Source organism: Phyllobates terribilis, unplaced genomic scaffold (genome assembly GCF_046119375.1).
Source record: "Phyllobates terribilis strain yellow unplaced genomic scaffold, ASM4611937v1 Scaffold_6162__1_contigs__length_46432, whole genome shotgun sequence".
NCBI classification, from domain to species: Eukaryota; Metazoa; Chordata; class Amphibia; order Anura; family Dendrobatidae; genus Phyllobates; species Phyllobates terribilis.
In genome coordinates, this window is record NW_027368906.1 from 1 (window position 1) to 27084 (window position 27084).

At 34.1% G+C, this 27084-nt stretch overlaps 1 protein-coding gene across 1 annotated transcript; it reads right to left on the minus strand.

Annotated features, from left to right (window-relative positions):
* Positions 1-5939: 5939 nt before the first annotated feature.
* LOC141250819 (uncharacterized) lies at positions 5940-8642 on the minus strand. Its single transcript, XM_073670104.1, has 11 exons — positions 8523-8642; positions 8148-8345; positions 7855-7981; positions 7728-7779; positions 7314-7641; positions 6997-7076; positions 6772-6819; positions 6419-6565; positions 6261-6333; positions 6114-6189; positions 5940-6019 (listed from the first exon to the last, which is right to left on the minus strand). Exons 1-11 carry the CDS (start codon positions 8640-8642, stop codon positions 5940-5942), a joined length of 1329 nt encoding a protein of 442 aa, XP_073526205.1.
* Between the last annotated feature and the right edge of the window lie 18442 nt (positions 8643-27084).

Here is a 27084-nt window from a genome sequence, read left to right on the forward strand (position 1 = left end):
TCTTGAAAAGACTCATAAGATATACACTATTTCCATTCCTAAGACTAGTGTTTGTGAGGTTGAGCTATAGCTCTTAATGTTCTCATAGCCCAGGTTTTGGGTGGTCCTACTGAGAAGGACTTGATGAGTTCATCGTTGAATTGTGTGAGGGTGAGTCATAGACTCTTAATGATTTCATAACCCATACTGGGTGGTCCTTTTGAGACAGGACTTGATGAAATCACCTACTAGAGTGTGAAGGACATGAATCCTTCTATGAAAGACTCGGGTGATCTTTCTAGAGCACTCTATAGCATCCCAAGGAAGTGTGAGATACTTCTTATTGCGGAATCATTATTGGTGAGAAGTGTGTTGTTAAATTGGCTCTTGAGTTAGGAGAGTTCCAGATTCATTCACTCTCCCTACGAAAGAACTACTTTAATTTCACTATGTGATGGTTCAAATCGTAAGATACCTTCACTTATGCTTCAAACCTTATTAGTGTGTTAAGAAACCTTTGTTTTAAAAATTGTTTTGTGCTTCTGTACTTGTCGGGGGATTGTTAGTGCTGGGCATTGTAGAGTGCAAAAGCAAAAAACTAGTATCCCACATCGACCAAACATTAGTAAACCCACTAGTATATAAAGCACATACTTCTTAGAGAGGTTAACTAGTATAGAAAGGAGTCCCCCTCGCGCGCACCGCCGCCACCGTCCGTTCGGGCGGGCGGGCGGGCGGGTCGGTGTGGTCCGTGTCACGTGCGCGGTGTGGTAGGGCCCGGTTTTGTTACTCACATTAATTTTTTGAGCAGCGGAAGATCGGAACGTAAATTAATTTCGTTTCCGATTCTTCCGTTTTGATTAAAATATTTTTCCCATTGTTTTAATAAGTCAGAACAGTTCTGATTTTCCTCTGGTGAACGTTTTAACTTCCCACGTTCTTAGTGGTGGAGTTAGTGCGTTCTATTTTATAAAAGGCAGAAGCCTTCTCTGCAGAAAAATCATCGCCTAAAAAACGATTTCTCTCTTTCAATCCTCTCTACGTTCTGAACACAAATTTTGATTGATTTCATTCCTTCGTTGGAGAGAGTCCGCGATCGAGGGAAGCTGTGTTAACCTTGGGGGGGCGACGCCAATCTGATTGTACTCCTCGGATTAGGGCGAATTCGCTTCTAAGGCAGCGGATTTCTACCGTGACGCAGCAAAGTTAGTTCTGGTTTTTCAATTCGGTTTTCGAAGCAGCTCATACATCCTGTGTAATTGTTATCTAATTCTGATTTCTGAACTAACACTACTACTTACCTACTGACTCGAAAACTGACTAACTAATTATGTAACTAAGCAAAGAAATGGGGAACTATTAATTAACTCACTAACTCCTAATTTGACAAGAAATAACTAATATGACTTTGCTGAGATTGTATCAATACACCTTCCTTGAAAAAATTAGACTTATTTTCAAGTCGAAACTTAGGAGATTGTTGTTACAGATTTGGTTTGACTAATAAGCAAGGAGGGTCTGGTGGACGATCAGTGAACTGTATTCCCATAATCGGGCTTGATAACTTGCAATTTATACTCGTTCACATTGATTTGCATGACCATATATATACGTTCACCAGAAGTGAGCTCAAGGTGGTGAGCCATTTTATTCCAAAAACTATTTTTGAATACAAATCCTGCTTATCATTAATCCTGGAAATTAAATGCCTACATCTTGACATACTTGTTTACAGGAAATGACTTCCTGTCCAAAAGTGACCAGGGAGCTCCATTTCTATAGCGAGCTTATGTGATATGAAATTGTGAGTGGTTTCACTATCTGCTAAAATAAGAACCGGGTATTCCTGAATTGTACCCTGTAATGGCATGGTAGGTGATGTTCTGCCCCCAAAAATATTGTGAAATGAAATTTGCATCTTATTCTTAGGCACGGTAGATTCCACTAGAGGTTCCTCTATGCCCTCCTCCACGAAATCCAGTTGGGAAAAAGAGGGGCAACATTGATGCCTTGGAATATATCATTCACCTCATCGGAAACACAAGCCTTTTTCTAGTCTAAGTTGGTGCTCATTGGGTGTGAGGCTGCTAAGACTTCGGTTGGAGGTAGGCATCTGTATGTATGTCACGTAAGATTTTAGCAACTTGAAATTGCACTTTTTAGTATTAGTCATTTTTAGTAAGTGTGCAACCCCAACAACAGAATGATATAATTTTACCATTTTATCATTTTATAATGTTAATATATAATAAGGTGTAGATAATATTTTTTTCGTAAATGTCCAAAATCAAACCCAAATTACCAACCCAACTAGCTAAAAAAAATCTCAATAAAAAGTCATTTCATATTTTTAATGTTCAAGTTTAATTTATTGGGCTAATATTTAAGTTTGAGGTAAGATTTGGGGTTTAAAAATTTATTTGGTATCAATATCATGTTAATCATTTAGAGTCCAACTATATATTTTATCATTTTGTCCTAAAAAGATATTATTTCATTTTTCATTCTTCTATAAATGACTCCAAATCCACATTATTCCTTTTATTTTTTAAGAAAATGTTATGCTTTTTTCAAACATTAAAACTAGCAATTTAAATTGCTAAATTTAGCTTGAATCCTAAAAAATCAAGAAATCTACAATGGTATATCATCCATTTTGCTATTTTTACCTTAATATTAGCGTTGTTTTGTTAGTTTTGAGGGTGTGATAATCTTGGACTACTAGCACGGATCGTGTTGATTCACTTTCCCAACAAATTATTTCGACCCTTTTGAATGTCCGGGTTACACGAAATCTTTGTTGGGATAATCCGAGAAGGTCAATCTGCTTCAGGCACAAGAGAACAGATTTTGAACGTAGAGAAAATGTATAAGTTTTGTAACCTTGTAAGTGAGACCGAAGACCTCTATTTATAGAGATAGCCAACCGAAGCAGTTACGGCGGTTATGGTGGTTGCGGCAGTTGAGCGATTGAATATGTTAATTCGGTTAATTAACAGATTATGTTAATTCGATTAATTAACAGACTCTGTTAATTCCGTTAATCAACAGAATATGCCTTTTCCGAAAAAGTCGGGGCGCTGCCCCGCACCCCGCCCGCTCACCTGGGAGCGGGAACCCAGCCAGGGGCTCTGCCCCTTGGACCCCGCCCCTTGCTCCCTACTTCGTATCCGCGATCGATAGCTTGTTAACTCAACAAGCGTGCACTCCGTACTCCCCGAACTTGTTTCCGAGCTTAACGTGAAATCGCATCGGCATCTAGTAAATCACATCACTACTAAAATGTATTGATGACACTAAAATCACCAACAGTTTTTTCCTAGAAAAATATTATAGCTGTATTTAACTTACCATTGAAGATGCTCTTAGGTCATGGAATTGGATAAGAATCAAGGTAATTACTGCTACTTGAAGAAGAGTTGGGACTACTGAGTTGGGATAAGTAATTAGGCCTTTTCGTGAGTCCAGTTTAGACTCAAAGTCTAGGACTAAGAAGGATATTGCTTTATAAACTGATTTGGGCTTATGAATTCTTACATCCACCTTTAACTCATCTTTCATTCATGCGATGAATGCCTTAAGAAGGGCATTTTTTAGCTAGTCGGTGACACGCGTCACTCTTCGCTCAAATTCCACCCGATACTCCACAATGTGACACTTTTTCCCAGAAATATATTATAACTACAGAGGGCTGATAGGGTGCGGACTGTTTTTCGGTGCGGACTGTTATAGTATACCAGTGTATTACTGGATAGTGTACCAGTGCACTACTACAAAGTGCACCAGTGTACTACCGTAGAGTGCACCTGGTAGTGCACTACCGAGGAGTGCACCAGAGCACAATTGGGGATGTACCGTACACTGAGGAGTGCACCTCAGTACACCCAGTAGTGCACCTTAATACACGAAGAAGTGCACCAGTAGTGCATCAGTAGTGCACTGAAAGAGTGCACCAGTAGTACACTTGATAATGTACTTGAAGTGCACCAATAATATGCTAAAAAGTGCACAGTCCGCACAATCCGCACCGAAAATCAGTTCGCACCCGAAACGTCTTCTATAACTATATTTAGCTCATCAATGAAGATTCCCTTAGATCATAGATTTAGAAAAAATCAATGTAATTACTGCTACTTGAAGAAGAGTTGGGCTGACTGAGTTGGGATACGTAATCAAGCCTTTTTATGAGTCGAGCTTAGACTCAAAAGTCTAGGGTTAAGGAGGATGTTGCTTTATAAACTAATGTGGGCTTAAGATTTTTTAGGGTATTATTTTAATAAAAGTACCAAATATAATATTAGGTAGACCATATATTAGTATAAATATTTTTTATTTTCGATGATAGACACAATGGAAAAATGAACAAATTTATTAATTTTATCGTCTAAAATTTTTTTAAAGATCTTTTTTAAGTGAAAATAGTACTAGTTAGATCATAAATCAATAGAAAATATATTATATTCGAGGGCAGACAAAACAAGAAAATCATCGTTCATCTTAAATTTATTAAATTATTGAATCAAATTTATTAAAATAATATAAATTTAAAAAGTTTATTCCTGGCGTAGTCGGGGGGAAAAATTTAAAGTTATTTATATCGAAAATACCTATAATATTATTATATAGACCATAGATTTGTACAAATTATTCTTTTTTGGAGACAAATACAGTACGAAAAATGAACAAAGTAATCCATCTCATCACTTGAAAAAAAAATAGAGATCTCTTTTTAGTAAAAAAATACCTAAAATATTATTAGTTAGTATTTATATAGAAAATAATCATATTCAAAGTCAAATACAACAAAATAAAAAATAATCAAATTTATTTATTTTTTTTAAAAAAAACGTCTTTTCTCAATGGGGACAGTAGGACTTGTTGTCTAGATCTAGATGTCCCCCTAATGGTGTTGCCCACTACCTTAAGGTAGCATGCGATTCCCCTGCCTCCCTTGGTGGAAGGTTTTCGGAGTCCCATCATTACCAAAGGCTTAGAAAATGGAATTAGCCTCCAACGCGGCGACTTTGACTTTTGAACCATCCCGAAATTTAAAACAAGCAGTTTTTTCGACAAGTTATACAAAGATCTCCTAAAACAAAACAAGAACATGCCTAATTTGTCACACATGATAATGTCAGTCATTGTTGCTATTATATCGACAAGTTTGGTATTAGTGGTTTAGTTGTTCTGTATATCAGTGTTTGTGGGATGCTCAGACAAAGACGGTGGATTAGAACTACGTGCTTTAGCCATTCAGAACGAAGGCCCTGGTATCAAGTTGGTGGTCTTTAAGTTAAATTAAACTTAAATACTGAACCAGAACTAGAAAAGAGCACTAACCCACTATTAATTACCTGACTTCCTCACTAACTAAATAACTCACCTCCTTTCAAAACAAAACAAAATAACTAATTAACGAACTCAAAAAAAAATAGTAAACTAATTAATTAACTCAATAACATACTGATAAAAAAAACTAACTCAACAATGGAAGTCCAGAACAATTTAAGGCATGAATTCGTTCAGATGATGCATGGCAGAAAATATTACCCAGCTTAGGGTTGGATAAGAATAATGAAGTCGGATGACCTTTAGTAAAATAATCGTACAAAACACAAATATGTCACACAGAATACGTTTGGCTAACTATATAGTAAGAAACTGAATAATCTGACTTTTCGGCATGTAGAGCATCAAACATAATAATAATTTATAGCAACCAAAACTGTGTCATTGTTCCGAAGCTAATTAGCAAATAAACAAAACTGAGACAAGCTTACAGACAGGCAAAACGCCATATGACAACAACAAGCTCATCAAGGATTACTCCTGCCTCATCTGAACTCAAAAAATCGTCTTGTGTTGAATGTAAGACATTTCTGGGTACATGAAAAGATGGACTCAGATTGACGTTTGATCATGACAAAACAGAGAGATGAAGAAGAACATTATTCAAGTACCTAGTCCTCTTCCATGGGCACATCTGGAATGTCAAATCTGTCCTCCACAATGGTTTTGTTGATCACTGATATTGGAGAAGGTAATAACCAGTCAAGGAATAAACTTTATTCAAGGAAAAAGGGGATTCAGTGAAATCCTATAATAACTTTAATAAACAGTATAAAAAAGGATATTTATCATCATTGCATCATCCTCTTTCTCTCCACGGTTGCGGCTCTCATCTAATTCTCTCAACACTTCAGGTGTTATCTGCAGGGAAGAAGGTATAAGAGTCTGTATAGAGAAGAACAATTTAAGCACTGAAATTTAGGGTCACATACCAGCCTATGTAGCTGCTTCTCCATTAGTTTCTTGAGCTTAGATTTGTCTTCCTTCTGCAATTCATTCTTGTATCTGAGAATACAGTAAGCCACAACTTAATTATAAAAAATGCTCTTAAATAAACAACAGTGAGGAAATATAGATCAATTATGCATACCTTTGAACAAAAGCAAGAAGACATTGATGCCAGATGACAGGCATTTCCCTTGAGTCATCAGTGAATCGAATAAAATGGGCTACCAGACCATCAATCACACGGTATGGCAGAGCATACTTCTTGTCAATTATTAGCTTCATAAAATAGCTGCATCAAAACACCTCCACAAAATCAATAAACAGACTTAACAGTGTTGTTTGCTGTAGTATCCTCCTTGTATGTACAGCATCAAATGACACGTGTATTAAAAAATGCAAGGCCCATTAAGTCTATAATATTAACTATTAACTTCAAATACTTATAGTCGGCGTATCAAAATGGTAACATGGAAATATTATTATACAGCTCAGTACCTGGTTGTTCCACAATACTCCATTGCTGCAAGCCTTAACAATGTAATACTGCATAAACACAAGATAAAAACATCAGACATGCAGTTCCCTGAAAAACTTTACAGTATGTAATATTGCAAAGATATCAACAATTGAAGTAGTATTATTAGTTAATGAAAAAACTTATGAAGGAGAATCAAACAAATCACTTCAAGAAGTAACAGCAGTTGTAACGGTTCAGCATACCCGCCATGGAGAGCAGGAAGACTCTTTTTCTCTATTATACTTCCAATAATTACAGCTTCCCTCAAAGAACAAGTACCAGACTGCAGAGATAAATAGTACAAAACATTAACTGTTATAACTGGAACAACAAGAACTCATATAGTAAGAAAGGAAGACAACAACTAAGCAGTCCCTTTCGCACGGCATCAATTATGCTTTCAACCAGTAGTAAATTGAAAGCATTTTACTGCATGAATACATATTTAATACTAGCAGCACCCAGCAAATACAACGGCTCTGGTAAATCACACACTGTCAAATTATAAATTTTACAATACCTCACACAATGGGAGCAATATGCCCTTGTTGAACGCAGAAGGCTTGTACATAGATTTGATCACAGATCGGTACAGAGCAAAATGCAATCTCTTGTTCTTTCTAATATCTTCTCTCACGCGTGGGAGAAGGACAAGCTTGTAGAATCTTTCAGCCTTCTTAGCACCCATATTAGAAGCAAAAATTCTTGTAGCCTGGTACATTGCATTCTCTGACCATTTCTCAGGTTCAGTTAAGTACAAGATATCCTGCCAGTGTTGCATAGATGGGATGTGTTTGAATGCCTTTGGAACTTTCCCAGAAGTGTATTTATTAAGAGCTTTACCAACCCTACATGTTAACAGTTACAGGTTCTGGAAATCAGGGGAATCAACATTTGAATAGAAAGCAGTGAAGTACTAAAGATGGATGCATACCCTTTGTATAACTCAATAATACTATCATCCAACTTGGGTTCTGGCCTAGCTTCTGAAAAGAATAAACACACTCATGAGAAACTGAGATAATTAATCACATCATCAACGATTCTGTTATGCCTTTTACCTGCTGAAACTGCAGCATCCTGTTCTCTAATTCTAGCAGCAATTATGTCTGCAAGCGTGCGCTGCTGAGCATTATCCTTTGACAAAAATGACTCCAGTAGTTTCTCATCTTCTTCATTGATTTTGTCCTATTGTCATTCCATGTAGAAGATATGTTAACTAATAAATCAACTAGTGATAAATACTTTCAAGGAAGATAAAATACTAAAATATCAACTCTTAATCTCAAAAATAAAAAATTTCAGGCTCAGTGCTCTATGAAGTCGTTAACAGAAACGCTCAATGGAAACTCACCTCATAATCTTCATGGTTTCCGGTATCATGGTACCCAGCGAAGTCATCAATGTCCTCTTCCTCTTCAACCGTATCATCAAAAACATCAGCAAATCCCAGATGATCAGGGTTTCGCACTTTGTTCTCTTCCTCTTCAATTTCCCTTTCCTGATCTTTAGCTACTTTAAGAATTTTGGCGCTAATGTTCTCTGAAATCGTCTGCAAATATCAAAATCAAACAGCTATAATCATTTAGAAGATGTACCAATTTCATGAAGTTCCAGCAAACTAGTCATAAGCCCAGTTTTCAGACACAACCAAAGCAGCATACTTTTGGAAAATTTAACCAAGTGATAAGCAATAACAAGAGATACGGAACAAATTGAGGGGAAGAACCTCTTCATGGTCCTGGTGGCGTTTGGGTGCTTTAGAGCGTTTCCTCGAGGTCACGGTGGAGTCATCGGCAGGAAGGAACGGCTTTGGATTTTGAATCCTGTCTCTCTTCTTACCCGCCATTGTCGTGCTCTTGCTTCTTAACTTGCAGATTATATCGTCCTTACTCGCACCGCTTGTACAAGAAACGACCAGAGGGAAAGAGATAGGAGTCAGGTTAACCTTGCTAGTGGCGGAGGAGAAAGAGGAGAGAGAAGAACCAGAATATTGTGTTAGGTTTTTTAGGTCAAAACGAAGAATAAAAAGTATAGTACTTGCTGTTCCAAAACGGGTCTCTCAATTTATTTACGTACTAAAATTGTCACATTAAAAAACTACTTCAGAAATTCGCTAAAATCTATCTATGTATCTATCGCATAAGTTATGTGTTAATTTCGTAATAATTTGTATTAACATATAAAATTATCTTTTATTACATCTATTTCATTATTATATTATTTTTATAAAAAAAATTATTTTTATTATTTTATTATAAAAGTACATATCTTCTTAAATCTCTATTATTATATTGTATTTATCTGATTAACACTATTTTATCACAAAATATATTTATAATAATTTTAGCAATAATATATCACACTAATATATATTTTGTTAACTTTTATTAAAATCATATCTATGTTTTCATATTTTATTAGCATATACTATAATATTTTATGTTATCTATTTTATTGAATATTGTTATATATAAGAGCTATGTCCTAACACATATTGATATGATAATTATCATATGATAATAATCGATCTATATTTTTTAGAATGTATTATATTATCGTATATTATAATATTTTATTTTATATTATTTTTTTGTAAAACTATATTTCTAGAATATATCTTATTTTATCATGATGTTATTTATTTATTTATTTTAAAATTTTATTTTATATTATTTTATTATAAAAAATAGAATACGGGTTTGGTGAGAATAACCCCTTAAAATGAGAAATAAGAACGGTCTATTGCCGCTCAGATTTCCAATCCAATGACCAGGGTGAGGCACGCGTAGTTAAACCAAAATAATCCACGTGCTACGTGTGAACACGTGCATTAATATCGTCATAAAAAGGAGTGAAAAAGTTATCAGAATCACGACGTTTCAAAATGTGTCAATCTAAAATCTCCTAAGCACACGCAATAACATTCAAACCCTTCCTTTGTCCCAAACAAATCACAATCTAGTTCGAAAATCATCATCAAACATCAACTTACAATGTTGAACTCCAACTCAACAACTCAATCTGTCTTACTACCAAGCTCTTATTCACAAATCAAGGTAACTGCTAGAAAGAACGGTAAACTCACACTTTTACTAAACCTAATATGTATTTAATCAGAAATGAGGGCAAAGAAGGTACACGAATGGCCAAAGCAGGTTGATGAAGTTCAGTCGAAGAAGAGAGGTAGAGTTGAGATCAAAAAAGTTCAGTTGAAGAAGAGAGGTAGTTAGATATTTGATATTTTCTATTGGAATCACAATGTATTTTATTGATTTGTAGTTGATGAAAGTATGTGTTGTTTGTAATATAAATGCATGTTTGCTGGTCATTAGTGCATGAGTTTTGTTACAAAGTGCACGGGTTTTATTTAAAAGTGCATAAGCTAAACACGTGTTTTCCTGGAATGTGCATGTCACTTTGTTGCAAATTGTACGGTTTTTGTTTAACTGTGCATAATTTCAACAGTTCTTTAGTTCTCCTTAAATGTGCATGGGTTCTGTTACAAAGTGCACGAGTTTTGTGATAGAAATGCATGGTTTCTGGCAGATTAGTGTATGAGTTTTCGTGAAAAGAGCATGAGTTTTGTTTGGAAAGTGCATGTGTTATGTAAAAGAACGATTTTCTAAACATTAGTGCATAACTTCTACTATAAAGTACAAATATTTTATTGAAAAAAGCACCGGGTTTATGTAAAGTGTAATAATTTCTAAGAATTTAGTGCACGGTTTCATTCATTTAGTGCATGATATTTTTATTAGCGCGTGAATCATGTGCATTACTGCACTTTTCTCAATATTATAGCATAATAATTATAATTTAATGGTATGCATGTGTTTTACTATAATCGCATGAGTTATTATGACAAGTACGCAATTTTATTGATTTAGTGTATGTATTAGTGCATGGTTTATCATCATTAGAATAAAATTAATTATTAATGGTCTGCATAACTTTTTCCAGCAACATCAAAATTGAAGTCAAAGTTGAAACCTTTGCCTATTCAAGAGTATAAAAGTTCTTAAACAAAGAGAAACATGAAGATGATGGAGTGTCCATCAAAATCAAAATAAATGTTGTGGTGCAAGAAGTTGTTGAGAAGAGATGGTCAAGAGTGAAAGACCAAAGAAAATCAAGAAGGAGACAATCAGGGTGGTAAAGATAAGGTACCGGTCCTTGAACACTAGATCCAACCCAACGATCTTGTGCTCATTGATAGTTGATCTAATCCATGAGCAAAGAGAAGCTATTTTTAAAATGAGATTTGGTAGTATTTTGAACTGTGATATCAATGTTCTACCTAGGAGATTATGCTATTATGTGCTTTCTCCGTTTAATTCAGCATCATGCAGTTTAAGACTTGATTCCTCGAAAGAAATAAGGATTAGGAACTTCGATGATGAGCACTATCTTAGTATTGAAAGTGGTTCAAGGAAGGTGTTGTAGACCTGTCTATCACAATCGTACATTCGGTTCGATCCTTACGGATTGAGTCCTTTAAGGTTGGTTGATGGCAAGTTGGTGACTGCGCCTATGGGCCCGTGGTCACAGTTACAAGAAGATTGGATAAGGTCTGAACCCAATTATATTATTTTCCTTTTTCACATAAGATAGAATTAGTTTATTCACTTTATAATTAGAAGATCTGGTTGGAATATAGTATTATGGGACAAGGATATTCTCTATTTAAGGCCTTAGGTTTCCCCCATATTTTGAAAAACAAGTTAGCATCAAGATTTTATACGTATCCATTCAATAATATGAGTAGCTAAGCACCATATTTAGTTGGGCCATTGAAGCTTTCATGATAATGAGTTTGCGAATTTTGTTCTTACTTTATCTCAATTATGTTACCATTCTCTTATGCTCAATTCCATTAGTCCATTATAGTATGAGTAGGTAGGCCATCTAAGATTATTTGAGTGTTTAATTAAAGTAGGTTAAAATTATAAGGTTTATTGATTGATTCAATTGTTTTATTGTGTGAAATTATACATCATTGATATCAACACCACCAGAAGTGACACCCAAGTAGGACTGATATTACATTCTAGGATATTGATGGAACATAGTAGGTTAAAATTAAAAGGTTTATTGGTTGATTCAATTGTTTTATGTGTGAAAGTATATATCATTGATATCAACGCCACCAGAAGTGACACTCTAGTAGGACTGATACTACATTCTAGGATATTGATGGAACATTTATTATTGATTGAATCAATTGGAAAGTTAATAATAAAGTAGCAAACTTTGCATGTTCAATTACTTGTGCTCGATAGTCCATGTATAATAGAGAATGAATATATATGTTATTGGATTTCTTTTGTGTCTATCACCTGGATGCACCCTCTATCTCATAGGAGTCATGATTCTATTTGTCTTTACCTAGGATGGTAGCCTAGGTATTGCATTGGGTTTTAAAATTTCTATAGACTTTTATGCGACTAATAATTTCATATGATATAGATGGGATAATAATATTGAGAAGGAGTAGTTTAAAACAAGACCATGACCAAATACAAATATGATTAGCGATGAAGTGAAAGCTCTTATGGATCACTTCAAGCAAGACTAGATCAAACATTGTTTCCGAGAAGCAAATCAAGCAGTTGATTGTCTCTCAAAGAATGTTATTCAATGTGATACTTTGATAAATGTGATTAACATTCGTTGTATGACAACTCTAGGGAGCCTTCACCCTTTTTTGAAGGAGTTACTCGTGATCATTCGCAAGGATGAACTAGGTTGACCCTTTAATCATAAAACGACCTAGTCTTGAAGTATGTTAAAAAAAGACAAGAATACCCCAATCGTTCATTACAATTGTAATAATAATAACAATGCTCGGTTTTTCGTGAAATCGAACCTTATTTGCATTATCTACAAGTATGAAGACCTAGGGAGGTAAATAATGAAATAAATCAATTTGTCATTGATGAAAATGATGATGTATATTAATTTGTCAACTAAGTTAGTGAGTAATTATAAAATTAGATGCGTGAAAGAGAAGATCGACTTTAGTATAAATTATTGATCGATCGACGGAATATAAATATTTGTAAAATATTCTTGATACAAGGTAAACATAGGAATTCTCTCTACCAAAAGGCAAGGACATTCCTATATTAATATCAAAGATGATGGAATCTCTAGAAAACGCTAATTCTACCGAAATAGATGATAAAGAAGCCTTGTGAAAGATTATATTATTTCTATGTTGCCAAAAATTAACTATAAAATAAACATAAAAGTCCGGGTATGCGAGATTGTTCTGAATGAAATATTCTAGATCTTACTCAAAATTTCTTGTGGGTTGCACTTTAAAGTTTCCATCGGATCATAGATTGAATGAGTCTTATATGAGTAGTGAAATGAAAGTAAAAAAAAAGTACTATCAATACTTAATTACTAAAGTTGAGTTTAAGTCCTTCAAATGTTACCCTCCTATTGATCCACCTCACCAATGAATTTAAAACAATAATTGAAATAATCTTAATATACCTTAAAATTGGCATTGTTTTGCCTAATTAATGCTCTACTTATTGTACATGTTTATTCACTTATTGTACATGTTTATTCACACAAGAATTCCTTTTCGTCCGACCCATATTTCTCATTGTTTGGGTTTGTTCGGCCCAGTTTCAATCATTTAGACTCTCTTGAATCACCACTTCACCTAGGCCCAATTTTGAATCACCACTTTGAACGGCAGCTTGCATTGATTTTCCTTTGTTGTTTCAGAGTCAACGACATGAATGCTTGAACTATAGTTTGTGCGGAATCAATGCAGTCTTGAATTTCCTCATTTGTATGTTTCCATCTTCCTCTCCTTCGTTTGTGCAACATTTGAAGGGTTGAAACGCCTGTCAACGTTGCTATAAATCCCCGTCGGTGGTGTTCACATCCATTGCCGCAAAACCCTAACACCCTGCAAAGAATCTGATCGAATATGGATAGGCAAGAGTGTAGCAGTGGATGAAGATTTCTTGGCCTGAAGAACCTCCACTCCGGTGTGCGTACGCCAATCAAGGCCATGGTCTACCAAAAATGGGACGTTATTCCCTTCCTTGAATCTATTTGCATTTGTGCTTGATTTCTGTTCTGTTCCTCCATTGATTCTCTGCTAATAAATTGCTATTAATGATTCGTTGTGAGTGTGAAGATAATCCGTCTTTTAATCCTAACTGTGATTTTCTATCTTCTATAGAACGTTATTGAGCATTAAACTGGATTCGCAATCCTTTTGTGAATAGTATCTTCTTTCATCTAACAGGTTATGCGAATGGTGTTCTTGAGTCCATCTTCAAGCAAAGAAAATCCATCCAATCAAAGGTTAAAAAGGCACTCAAAGAGATGGATCGCGCACTTCGATCTCTCAAAGGTACGTTGACATTAGGTTTTTCTGTGTAGTTGGATTGAGTCACAAATTTGTCATTTGAATCTGTGTTGACTGTAATTGCGGTGATGAGAATTATATGGAAAACTAAGATTGGTTTTGGGTCACCTTATGAGGAATTATGTTACAAAATGCTATGGAGTTCCTTCATTGTGGAGGTTGAAACTTAAGGAGTTACATAGTCTTCAATGGTTTAGCCAGGGAAGCTATACTGCTGAGCTTTGCTCTTTGGAAAAGTTGTCTTTGTCTTCACTTCTAAATATGTTGTCATTTCATGAACCAAATACTCCTCCAGCTTGCCAAGCTGTTCTACTCATTATGAGCTCTTTTATCCATGTGAATATGTATATTTGTGCATCACTGTACTTGATCGAAAATCATTTGAGCATGTGCACACCAAATTTGTAGTAAGCCTGTTCTGAACTGTGATTTGAGTTGCAAAGTGCCTAAGAGTAGTTTGGAATCTGTTCAATATTGGTCAAAATTAGTGTTCTCAAGTTATGCATAAGTTGAGGCACTTAATTTCATCTGCGTTGAGTTTTTTTCAGAAACAAAATTTACTAAGCTCCCTGCAAATCTAGCAATTGATTGCTGGTTCATTGACTAACCATCAGATCAAATTTAATTGGTTCTGTTTTTTTCCAGGTGCTGGACTATAATGTACCTGGAGGTGTTGAATATGGTATTGGTTCAATATTGGTCAAAATTAGTGTTTTCAAGTTATGCGTAAGTTGAGGCACTTAATTTCATCTGCGTTGAGTTTTTTCAGAAACAAAATTTACTAAGCTCCCTCCTAATCTAGCAATTGATTGCTGGTTCATTGACTAACCATCAGATCAAATTTAATTGGTTCTGTTTTTTTCCAGGTGCTGGACTACAATGTACCTGGAGGTGTTGAATCTATACAATAACTACTGTTAACTTAATATCATACTCATTGATGAGGATAATGTTTCCTGATGCAGGAAAGTTGAACAAAGGTCTTTCAGTTTTGAGAGCTATAAGCTGCTCAAAGGGACTGAACTTACTGATGATGAATTCTTTCTATCCAGTTCATTAGGCTGGTGTATTGAATGGGTAATGATATAACTAAATTATATCCTTAGAGTAATATCTTCTTTCATCTTATTTGGAATTTGTTTTTACAGTTTCAAACTTTCTTCCTTATTTGTGATGATATAATGGACAACTCTCACACAAGGCGAGGCCAGGTATGTTTTTTGATCTAGGTATATTTTTTTATAGTTTGATAAAACAGAATCTGCAACTCAATCTGCAACTCTTCACCTTAACTTTCCAGCAGGATACATATTGTAATCAATAGACAACCTTGGTGGTTTGTATTAGGGCTGCACAACTAGACCGAAGGACCGCAAAACCGGACCGGACCGGACCGAAATGACCGGACCGGACCGGACCGAAGGAATTTCGGTCCGTCCCCGGTCCTAGTAATTCTGAAATTCCGGTTCCCGGTCCGGTCTGGTCCGGTCCAAACCCGGATAGACCGAATGGACCGAAATAGTTTAAATAAAACTTGTCTCTAGAATTTTAAACCATTACAAGCTAATAGTCTTTGCCAAATCAAATGTCAAGCTACACATAAAAGGTAACAAAAGGAAGAAGTAAAAAACATTAATTTCTAAGAAGTAAAAAACATTAATTAAAAAGTTGTTCTACACTTCTACAATCACTTAGCCTGTTTTTATAAAAATATAGTTAATTAAGTTCTATAATTCGACACCACTAAGCACACTGACATATACATAAAACATCAAAATTTGTTGTACAATACTATGGAAGTTATTTACAAGCAACAAAAGGAAGTGAGTTAATATTTTTAGAAATTTCCGGTTCAACCGGTCTTTGGACCGGACCGGACCGAAAATTTCGGTCCGGTCCGGTCCGGTGTATTTGTGCAGCCCTAGTTTGTATGGTAAATTTGGTGCACTGGACACATCAAAGACTAAGGTGATAGAAAAATCCTCATCTGCAAAGGTTGTTTTTTTGAGAGCCTCTGATGCTGAAGCTGCCTGTGAAAGTTCAAAGGAAAACAACCCGTTTGGAGAAGCTGAGGTCAACTACGTAATTCGGTATATGAATGTTATAGAAGTTGTTGATGCGAATGGATACATGTGTACACCAATGCACTAAACTCTCTAATGCTTATTTCAGGTGAAACCGAGCTTGTTGTAACCATTTCTCCTAATATTCAGAAGGTTGCCTCATCACCTGATACAAGAGGTAGACCAAGAAAGAGTTTATGCACTCCAACTTACAGTAAGCCTCCATACCTACCCTTATATAGCTTCAGATAATGTCTTGAGGATTAATGGTAATGCTTCTAATTTCCTCTCTAATGTTCTAGGTGAGTACATTTCAAACAGAAGGCCTATAACAGTTGAAGAAGAGACAAATGTCATGAGAAAGTCCGCTTCAGAACTAACTGAAAACGGTTTTTTCACAACACTACCAACTCCTCCTTTTACAAACACTTTTTCCTAGTAAGTAAATCTTTCTTCCTCTCATTGTGACTCTCCTTTGATGGCTTTTTCTCTTTTTGGTAGACAATTCCTGCTAAGTTTGCAGCGGTTCATCTGGGTCTGAGGAATCAGGATGTATATCTGTATATTAAAAAGAAGAAATGGAAAACCAAATTCAGCTTTAGCAGAGGTGGTCTTTGGAAAGGGTGGAAGGAGTTTGCACTGAATAACAATTTAGAAGAGTAAGATGTATGCTCTTTTAAGCTGATTAGTCAGGAGACTGGTGAACCTGTGAAGCTTGATGTCAACATTTTTAGGGTTGTGGATGAGGTTACTCCTCTCACACTTTCAATTCTTCAATGAATGGTGTTTGGGAAGTTACCCTTCTCAATGTCGATTAAACTCATGCTTCGTATAGAGTTGGAACCCGGATTCTGTTAGCTGGACAGTTGCATGCTTTTTGGGTATCTTTTTTTAATTGTTCACTGCTCTTGCTTCCTCTTATTTGCTGTCTTGATGAACATCAACTCAGTGTCGCAAAAGACTAATATAATGGTGCTGCTAAAACACACTGCATGAATTGAAAACACTATTTCAAAGAAAAACCAGAACAACTTAGCAAGACTCTAAAAAAGTAAACTGTTGGTTCAAGGTAGGAAAATGAGATTTTTTTTTTGAGATGTATGTTTTACAGCTAATTATCAAGCAGTCATGTGTTTGCACTCTACATAATATTGGGAAAATGAAATCAAGAGCAGTGAGATGGAAAGTAAAAAATGATTGAAGCTGAATATTTGTAATATGAGCAGTTCATGTTCTTCGGCAGCGGTCTTACTGAACATCAACTCAGTGTCGCAAAAGGTTATTATAATGTTGCTGCTAAAAGACAATGCAGGAATTGAAAACATAAATTCAAAAAATACAAGAACATCTTAGCAATACTCTAAAAAGAAAAATAGTACATTGTTAGTTGAAGGTAGGAAAAAGAGAAAATGTTTTGAGATGTATGTTTTACAACTGATTTATTAAGCAGTAATGTGTTTGCACTCTACACAATATTTGGAAACAAGAGCTGCAAAAGAAGTGAGATGGAAAGTAAAAAATGATTGTAGCTGAATATTTATAACAAGAGCAGTTCATGGTCTTTCTGCAGCTGTCTTAATGAACATCAACTCAGTGTCGCAACATCTGGATTGTATTCAATATCAATGCAAGCATGAAGTTTTTAAGTAAGCTCCATTTTATTACTCAACAACAACTCAATGACGCAACATCTAGATTCTATTGAATATTGGTTTGGATAGGTTTAGTTTTTGTTGTATTGTTTCCTTTGATAATTTACAATCATTAATTTCTCTGTTGTTTCGTATGGATTCTGGGTAGGAGGAACATGAACTTTGGAGGTCTGGGTGGTCAGAGTTCTACTGTGGCTTTAGCAATGCAAGCCAAAAGTTTTAAAGTAAGCTCCATTTCCTTACTTTTGAACAACATTGATATCATAGTTGGTTCTGCAGATATGGTGTAACTCCATTTTCTTCACTAAAGGCATTACTTATCCAACTTCAATACCCCTTAATGAATCACATCTAAATAGAACGAACCATTTAGTTACAATTTTATTAAGCTCTACAGGTTTGTTTACATAAATTGACTTTGGATCTGCAATGAATCATACAGGTTTGTTTGCAGAGATCAAACTTTCTAACAGAATGGTAGGACTGCAATGAATCAGCTAGAAGATTAAAAACCTGCATCATAACCCATAGTAAAAAAAAGTAATTTCCTGTCCAAAAACAAAATACAAAGTGATAACACTAATTTATATGAAGCAACACATATACAATGCCCATATATAATAAATATATATTCAAGAATCTTGAGGCATCAAAGGTAAATTCGTGGATTACATACCGGTGGTGGATAAGTGAGCATAATAGCATTCTTTTCCTTAGTGTACATGATGAGCTGCAACAGTCCATTGAAGATGATATACGTGCTAATGTCAAAGATAGAACATAATATTTACTGTCTATATATGACACTGTTATTTCACCAAATTTTAGTTCCACTTATATTTCGAATTAGATTTTAATGTGACAGCTTCAAATGTGTTTATCGGTATGACAGGTGTTTTGAGGACAACATTACACAAAAGAAGGTTGCGGGATAATAGGTAAAGCGAACATGGGTAAGTTTTAACTTTAACTTACAAAAGTGCTAATCAAGCTTTAATGCTATATCTATTGTGTGTTCAAAAATGGACAATTTAATCATGACCCTATAAAAGTTGCCTGCATACCTTATTTTTCATTCGATAATGGTCTCAGACATATGTTGAATACATTTCACATAGCAAAGAAAAATGAATTGTACGACCGATATACAAAGATACAACAACCCAAACACAAGCCTGTGCGAAACACACAACTCTTCAATAAAAGTAATTTTCCTTAAAAAAAAATACACAATAGCCCGTGCGTAGCACGGGCATGCCATCACTAGTCTACTATTAAATACTTGCCACATCATTATTAATTAAAAAAACATAAAAGATTATGTTTGAATATTGAGGATGATTATGATTTTTTTTAATCATTAATTTTTTATTTTTAAATTTCGATATTTTTAAATTGAGGATGATTATGAATTTTTTTTTTCCGTAATCATTATGTTCTATTTTATTAATAATTAATTATTTGATTCCTCCTTAGTATTTGATTTTTCCTTAGTATTTGATTATTTACTTAAAATTCGGAGCTACTTTTTGATTTAATCAAGCAACTACTTTCTTATTTACTAGATTAATTAGATAATTTACATAAATTATTAAAATTCTTCTCAATATGATGAAAATACACATAAATATAATATTATTTTCTTTCTCATATTGTCTTCTTCCATATATCCATTCCTTCTCATTTGCATTCTTCACGCCTACAATAATAATAAAAATATTATAATAACATACATTATTATATAATGCACTGATTCCTGAATTATATGTAAGACAGGAATATAATGAAACAATTTCCAAATTTAGTTTCAACATAAATAAAATTATCTAATCATATAAAGATTTTAATCACATAATAGGATTTGATTTTGGATTTTCTTTCAAAACACCAAGATAATCTCTAACCTATCAACCAAATTATAATTAACAATAAAAAATAAATCCTGATAATATTAATTAAATTAATAATTTAAATGAATTCTGAGCTAGATCAGATATCTACTCTAATCACCTTAATAAGTCAATATATCACTGATCTTTTGGAGAATTTTTCAACAACTATCCTTCAAAAATAATCACCTCAATAGGATTCGAACATGCACTTAATAAACCATTTTTTTTAAAACCCAACAAATCAGATTATACTAGGCGTAGCTTCCATCTTATACAATACACAACTCTTCTTCAAGGTTTATGCAAGCATAGAATTAGTATTCATTCTATGCTTTTAGTTCATATCAGAATAACTCTTTTAGTTGCTTTACTTGCATGTTATAGCAAGAAATAATCATTCTTTCAAAGACTTTACTTCATTGATGAAGAGGTAAGTATTATTTGTCATATTAACAATGTCATTTTTCTCCTGAACTAATATAACGTTATAATTGTTTGATGATATAGGGAAACCAAATTCAAGAATGGATCAATAAATTTGGAAGTATAGTGGAAGACAAAATATACACCATAACAAATTTCGTGTTGGTAAGTTTTTTCATATTGTACACTTCATTCAATCATTTGAATTATTGTATTAATAACTAACGATATCACAATTTTATCAATGGAGATATAATAAATACCAAAGTGAGAGGTGACAACAATGTTCAATGGAAGATGGACATAAAACTCGTGTTTTTTATTGATCAATATCTAATTACTAAAGTTGAGGTTAGCTCTATCATTTGTCAACCATTCATTGGTCCACATCAATAATGTATTTAAAAAATAATTTTTTAACTTCTAGCATTTGGTGCCAGTCATTTATTTATGAAATTATTTGAAATTAACTAAACAAAATCAGAATATAAAATCATCAATATCTAATTATTAAGGATGAGGTTAGCTTTGTCATTTGTCAACCATTTATTGGTCCATATCAATAATATATTTTAAAAAATAATTATTAACTTCTAGCATTAGGTGCCACATCAACAAGTCATTTATTTATGAAATTATTTAAAATTAACTAAACAAAATTAGAATATAAAAATATCGAATTACTAAAATTGAGGTTAGCTCTGCCATTTGTTAACCATTAATTGGTACATGTAAACAATGTATTTTAAAAAATAATTATTAACTTCTTCATTTAATGGCACATCAACAAATCATTTATTAATGAAATTAATTAAAATTAACTAAAAAAATTCAAACCTTAAAAATACCAATTTCTAATTAATAATGTTGACGTCTATTCCACCATATGTCAACCATCCGTTCATCCATATCGACATTGTAATAAAACCATTTATTTTTTATATTTATTAAGTGTAGTCATGCCATCACAACTTTAATGTAATCAATGACTACCTTTCAAGAAAAAAATATTATTATTTACTTCAAATTCGGAGTTACTTTTTGACTTAGGCTCCTTTTGGCAAAATATTGATAAAGACTTTTTTTCATACAAATATTTATCATTAACTTTTTTTAAAAATTTGACATCGTAAACCGTGTTCAAAGATATTTTTCTTAAATAAGTATAAAAACTCTTTATAATGTCTTTATAAGTATATCACCAAACAAACCCTTAATCAATCAGCTACTTTCTGATTTACCGATTAATTAGATAATTTACATAAATTATTAAAATTCATCTCAAAATAATGACAAACAGTTTAACTATATAAATAAAAAATTTAAATGACATTCTTTATTTTAATTTAAGTATTTATTCTAGATCTAAATGGCCAAAATTTAATTTATGTCGAATTTGGATAATTGGTCTTCATGAATTCAAGTTTCATGCAAAATTTTATTGATGATTTGGATTTTGATGAGTTCATGATAACTTTTTGAAAGTGATTTTGTATATAAAAGCTAATTAATTAGTCTATAATATAGATACAAGTAAATATTACTATTTTTATCAAAATCTTATTTTAAATAATAATATGATATAAAAATATAAATGATATTCGATATGTATAAAAAATAATATAATTTGATAAAATTATACCGTGCATGGCATGGGTATTTTACTAGTTACCTATATATTAAAGTTATCTCTTTTTAACCTCTCTCCTTAATTCTAGCCAATATTTTCTTAAGAGTACTTTTTTCATTGGATCTACTATTATCTCTAGTTCTATTATTTTATTTTTTCAAATAATTGATTTTTTAATTAAATCTCATACTTTTAGGAACAATTGATAAGGTATTTAAAATTTAACATAATTAATTAATATACTTAAATTATTCTTGTAAAACTTACTTAATATTAGAATATTAATGAATATCTTTTCTAAACATATACTATATCTTAATCTTAATATACTATAAATTTGCCATTGTTTGGCAACATTAATACCCTCCTTATTGTTACATGTTTAGCAATCCAAGAATTCCTATTACTCGGTCCAATTTGAACTGCGTTCTTCTCCATTGCTGCGTTACTCGGTCGATTCCACATTCAAACCCGCGTTCTTCTCCCCATTACTGTGTTCTCCTTCCTTCCACAAACGATCGCGCTTCCAATTGACACCCTTATTTTCAACATCCAATTCATTCAGACGGCCATATGCGTTACTCATCTCTATCCCCAATCAACCGATAGGACTCTTCCTCTCCTTCGTTTGTGCAGCATTTGAAGGGTTGAAATGCCTGGCATCGTTGCTATAAATCCCCGTCGGTGGTGTTCATATCCATTTCTGCCAAACCCTATCACCCTACAAAGAATCCGATCAAATATGGACAAGCAAGGCTGTAGCAGTGGACGAAGATTTCTTGGCCTGAAGAACCTCCACCCTGGTGTGCGTACGCCAATCAAGGCCATGGTCTACCAGAAATGGGACGTTATTCCCTTCCTTGAATCTATTTGCATTTGTGCTTGATTTCTGTTATATTCCTCCATTGATTCTCTGCTAATGGCGATCCGTGTTCCTTCCCGCCAACTATTCATCGACGACGAATGGAAAGAGCCAATGACGAAGAATCGAATTCCTGTGATCAATCCCGCTACTGAGCAGATTATCGGTCAGTACTCTTTCCTCTTCAATTTCTGATCACGATTTGAAATCGCTATTCTGCTCTGATCTTACTGTCAAGTTAGGGTTTTAGTATGAGATTGAATTGAAATTCTTATGATTTGAAATTTTAATTGGCCTAAATTGATGAATGATTTGAAATCGGAAGACTGAAACATTCTTATGTTTGTTTATTTGCACAACTGCACTGTAAATCAGTCAATAGTATACTTGCATTTCCATTTTGCCATTCTCTGTCATGAGAGGATCATAAGAATGAACTCAATGGCATTTTAAGTTCGCTGATTCTTTTTTGACAGGTAAAGTTATCCAATCAACAAACACGCACTATAACCAATGTTGCTCTGATGGACTACCTTTTCAGTTTTATCTCAGGATTAGTGGGATTGGAATCATCTTCTGCAATTCAGACGGGCTTCAGTGAATCCAACTGTTGATTGTTAAACATTATTCAAGCTTTGGTAAAATCTTTAAACCCTCATGCCAACTTGCTCATTAATTTCTTCTTCATCTTACTATTCATTAGTTAATCTAACTTCATATTCAACTGCATATGAAACTATTACACTACGCTTGACATAACGCCTTATGAAATTGCTTGTCATAGATTAGATTACCTATGAGGCCGAGTAATAAACCTAGTTGTTTTGAAGCCTACGAGGGGTGGGTCTAAATTCGTTGAGTTGCACTTTCTTCCAATGATTGAAAGGTACATAGAAATTCTATTGATTGGTAATATGCACTTCATCCCCTTAACGCCCATGTACATATATTATCGGTTGTACTTTTAACAAGGGGAATGGAGGCCCATGCGATTTGTATGTCGTACTTCTCCCAACTATTAATATAAGGGAGTGTATTGGTAACCGAAGCTCCTCTGTAGTTAAGTAGTTTGTGCCAAGAAAAAGTGGATGAAGCTGATCTCCCAGAAGAAACTTTCTACCTCATTGACACGAACCATGCAATTGAGCTTAAATCGTATACTTAGTACAACCATATCATGGCATGTATGGAAGCTTTTTTGTCACAAGAGTGATCACCCCAAACATCGGTAAGCTACGACACTTACCGCTTTTTCTTTAAACCTTCTGTCTGCACTTAGCTCATTACTTGATGTACCTTGAATAATGACTAAGGACTGCATACCTGACTGCTGGAGCTATGGAAGGGGTAGTTCACCCTAAAGACAAAAGCTCGCCCAATAGTCTGCAGGTGGCAACCAGTGTCAACACACCTACAAATGTGTTCTGCTTCGAAAATCCAAGGTAATCCGAATAAAAATGCAGGAAAAAGTAAATAATCAATAACATAACCTCGTTTCAATTCACTTATTGAATGTGTTTCAATGTGCAGATTCACTGAGAGAAAGAAAGCTCCACATGTAGATTATGGAGACATCAAATCACCGGGGCAGCAGAAGAGCAAAGTAATTGATATCATCTTTCAAATGAAGGTAGACCGAGACCATTTGCTCAGCCCATGAACACACTTTTGCATGAACATTGAACATTATAACTCTCCAATTTTCTGTTTGGTTTTAAACGTTTACCAATTTTGCTATTTCACACATATTCCGAGCAGTGGAATTTCTCTACTAAACTGCAAAATGATGTGCCCAATCATATCTTTGTTGCATTGCAACAATTACCATATATGTGAAGAAAGTTTATATGTCAAATGGCAGCTGGGCTGAGTTAACAGTAGCAACCGCTCAACACGAGTGTTTGAAGCTGTGGAAGAAGAAAGACATACCAATGAGTATTTTGCATGGAAAAGACCTTGCTACAAGCCATCAATTTTAGCACCTTCCAACATGCTACTGTAGCACGTTGGTAGGAGTGGGTAACGAAGGAAAAAATGGAAGATTATGCATATAATTAATTAGATAAAATTACTATAATTGAATTAAGTAATACAAGTAGTATCTTATCTCTATCATGAAACAAATGCATAAAAAATCTTTCAGATAATAAAAAGGGCAATTGACCGTACAAAATTTAAGGTCGATTGAGCAAATTAACTATTTGATTCTTGAACATAAAAAACACTAAATGTCACCCCTAATACCCATTTATTATTACCTTAATTAAGTTACTAATTTTCTTTTTTATTCGGTTCCAGTATTGTAGATTTTCTGTCAACGTTTTTTCACCAGTCAAAGGATGCATTCAATCACATCCGTTTCAATTCTCTCATTAATTTCGGCGCATTGTAGAATTTCCGTCGATGTTTTTTCTACGGTCAAAGGATGCATTCAATCACCTACGGTTCAATTCTCTCATTAATTCCGACATCACAATCAATTATCTCATTAAAATCTCGAACCATGAAGAAAAGCCCGTGCGAAGCACACAACTATTCAATAAAAGTAATTTTCCTTAAAAAAAAGAAAGATGCAATAGCCCGTGCCTAGCACGGGCATGCCATCACTAGTTAAATATAGATTTCACTCAAAAGAAAACAATACAATTTTGATTTATTTTTAGAGGTTTTTGTAGTAAACCACCCGTTATATAGCAGTTTTTGCAGTAAACCACCCCTTATAGTTGAGTTTTCAAGAAACCACCCAAACATTTGTTTTTTCTTACCAAACACCACCCACGAGTGTTTTCCGTCCATTTCTCAGTTAAATTCGTGGAAAAGTCCGTTTTACCCCTCAAAACTTCCAATATTTACATAGAATACCAGGTATGGGGTTATTATTTTTCCAATTACTCTTTCTTTTCTTTTTTAAAATTATTTTTACACTTCTTCTTCCTCTAGCTACTTCTTCTACTCCTCGTAGACCATTTCTTCCCAATTTCCTCCTCCTTCCTACAGATCTGGAAATTCGGGATTGAAAACATCAATTGAAGCTGAACGGATTTGAAGAATTAGGGTTCAGATTTGGCAATCACCCAAGAGGCTAATCTTAGGAGGAATCAAGTCAGCGTCGGAGTCAAGCACGCTTCTTACAGAGTCAACACGAGCGAGAACCTCCGATAAGACCTCATCCTCCTCATCGGCCTCCGGCGCCGTTCGCTGGCGCTGGGAAATCCGACGGTACTGTTTTGGGTCCGATTTGTCGACTTGAGCAAGTTTCCGTAGAACAGAGGAAGAGGAACAAGAGCAGATGAGAACACAGTCGACGATGAACCGGAAGAATCGCCAGAAAAAACAGTGGTCAGATGAACAACTAACAGAAAAATGAGGGGTGCAAGTGAGAACGCGGTCGACGATGAACCTGCTCCGAACCCTAATTCTTCCTCCTGTTCCTCTTCCTCTGTTCTTGTTCCTCTGCTACGAAAGAAAGTAAAAGTGTTAGGGTTCTTGTTCCTCGACTTAAGCAGGTTTCCGATTTGTCGACTTGTTCCTCTTCCTCTGCTACGACGGTACTGTTTTACTTGATGTAAAATGAAATAAAGTAAAAAGTATCGTGGGTCCGATTTGTCGACCTGAGAAAGTAAAAATGAAAGAATGTACAAAGTAAAATGTAAAATAAGGATGGAGGAGGTCAAACTCGTAATTTTCACTAAAATACAAGGGGTAAAACAGACTTTTCCATAAATTTAACTGAAAAATGGATGGAAAACACTCGTGGGTGGTGCTTGGTAAGGGAAAAAAACGTTTGGGTGGTTTCTTGAAAAGTTAACTATAAGGGGTGGTTTACTGCAAAAACCGCTATATAACGAGTGGTTTACTGCAAAAACCTCTTATTTTTATATTATATTAAATTAAATCCATTATTATGATTTTATTTTTAAGAAAACAACTTTTATCAAAAAAGTAAATATAGTAATATTTTGTTGATATAAATCTATACTAAAAGAACAAGAAGTTTAACTACATAGTAAAGTTCTAAATAGTGAACTTTATTATTGTGATTACGAATCTGTTCGTAATCTAATTAGTCAAAATCCAATATATGACAAATTTGGATGACACATATCAGTATAATTTATGTCGAATTTGACAATCTTTCTCTATGGATTCAAATTTCGTGAAAATTTCATTGATGACTTGGATTTAGATGAGTTAATGAATTTTGTATAATTTTTTTTATTAATTTATATCATAATATGGAAAAGATGAAATTATTACTATTCTTATTAAAATTTTGTGTTAAATAATAATATAGAATAAAATTATAAATGAAAATAGATACTTAAAAAAATAACATACTTTGCAATAAGCTAGTTAACACTTTTAAAAAA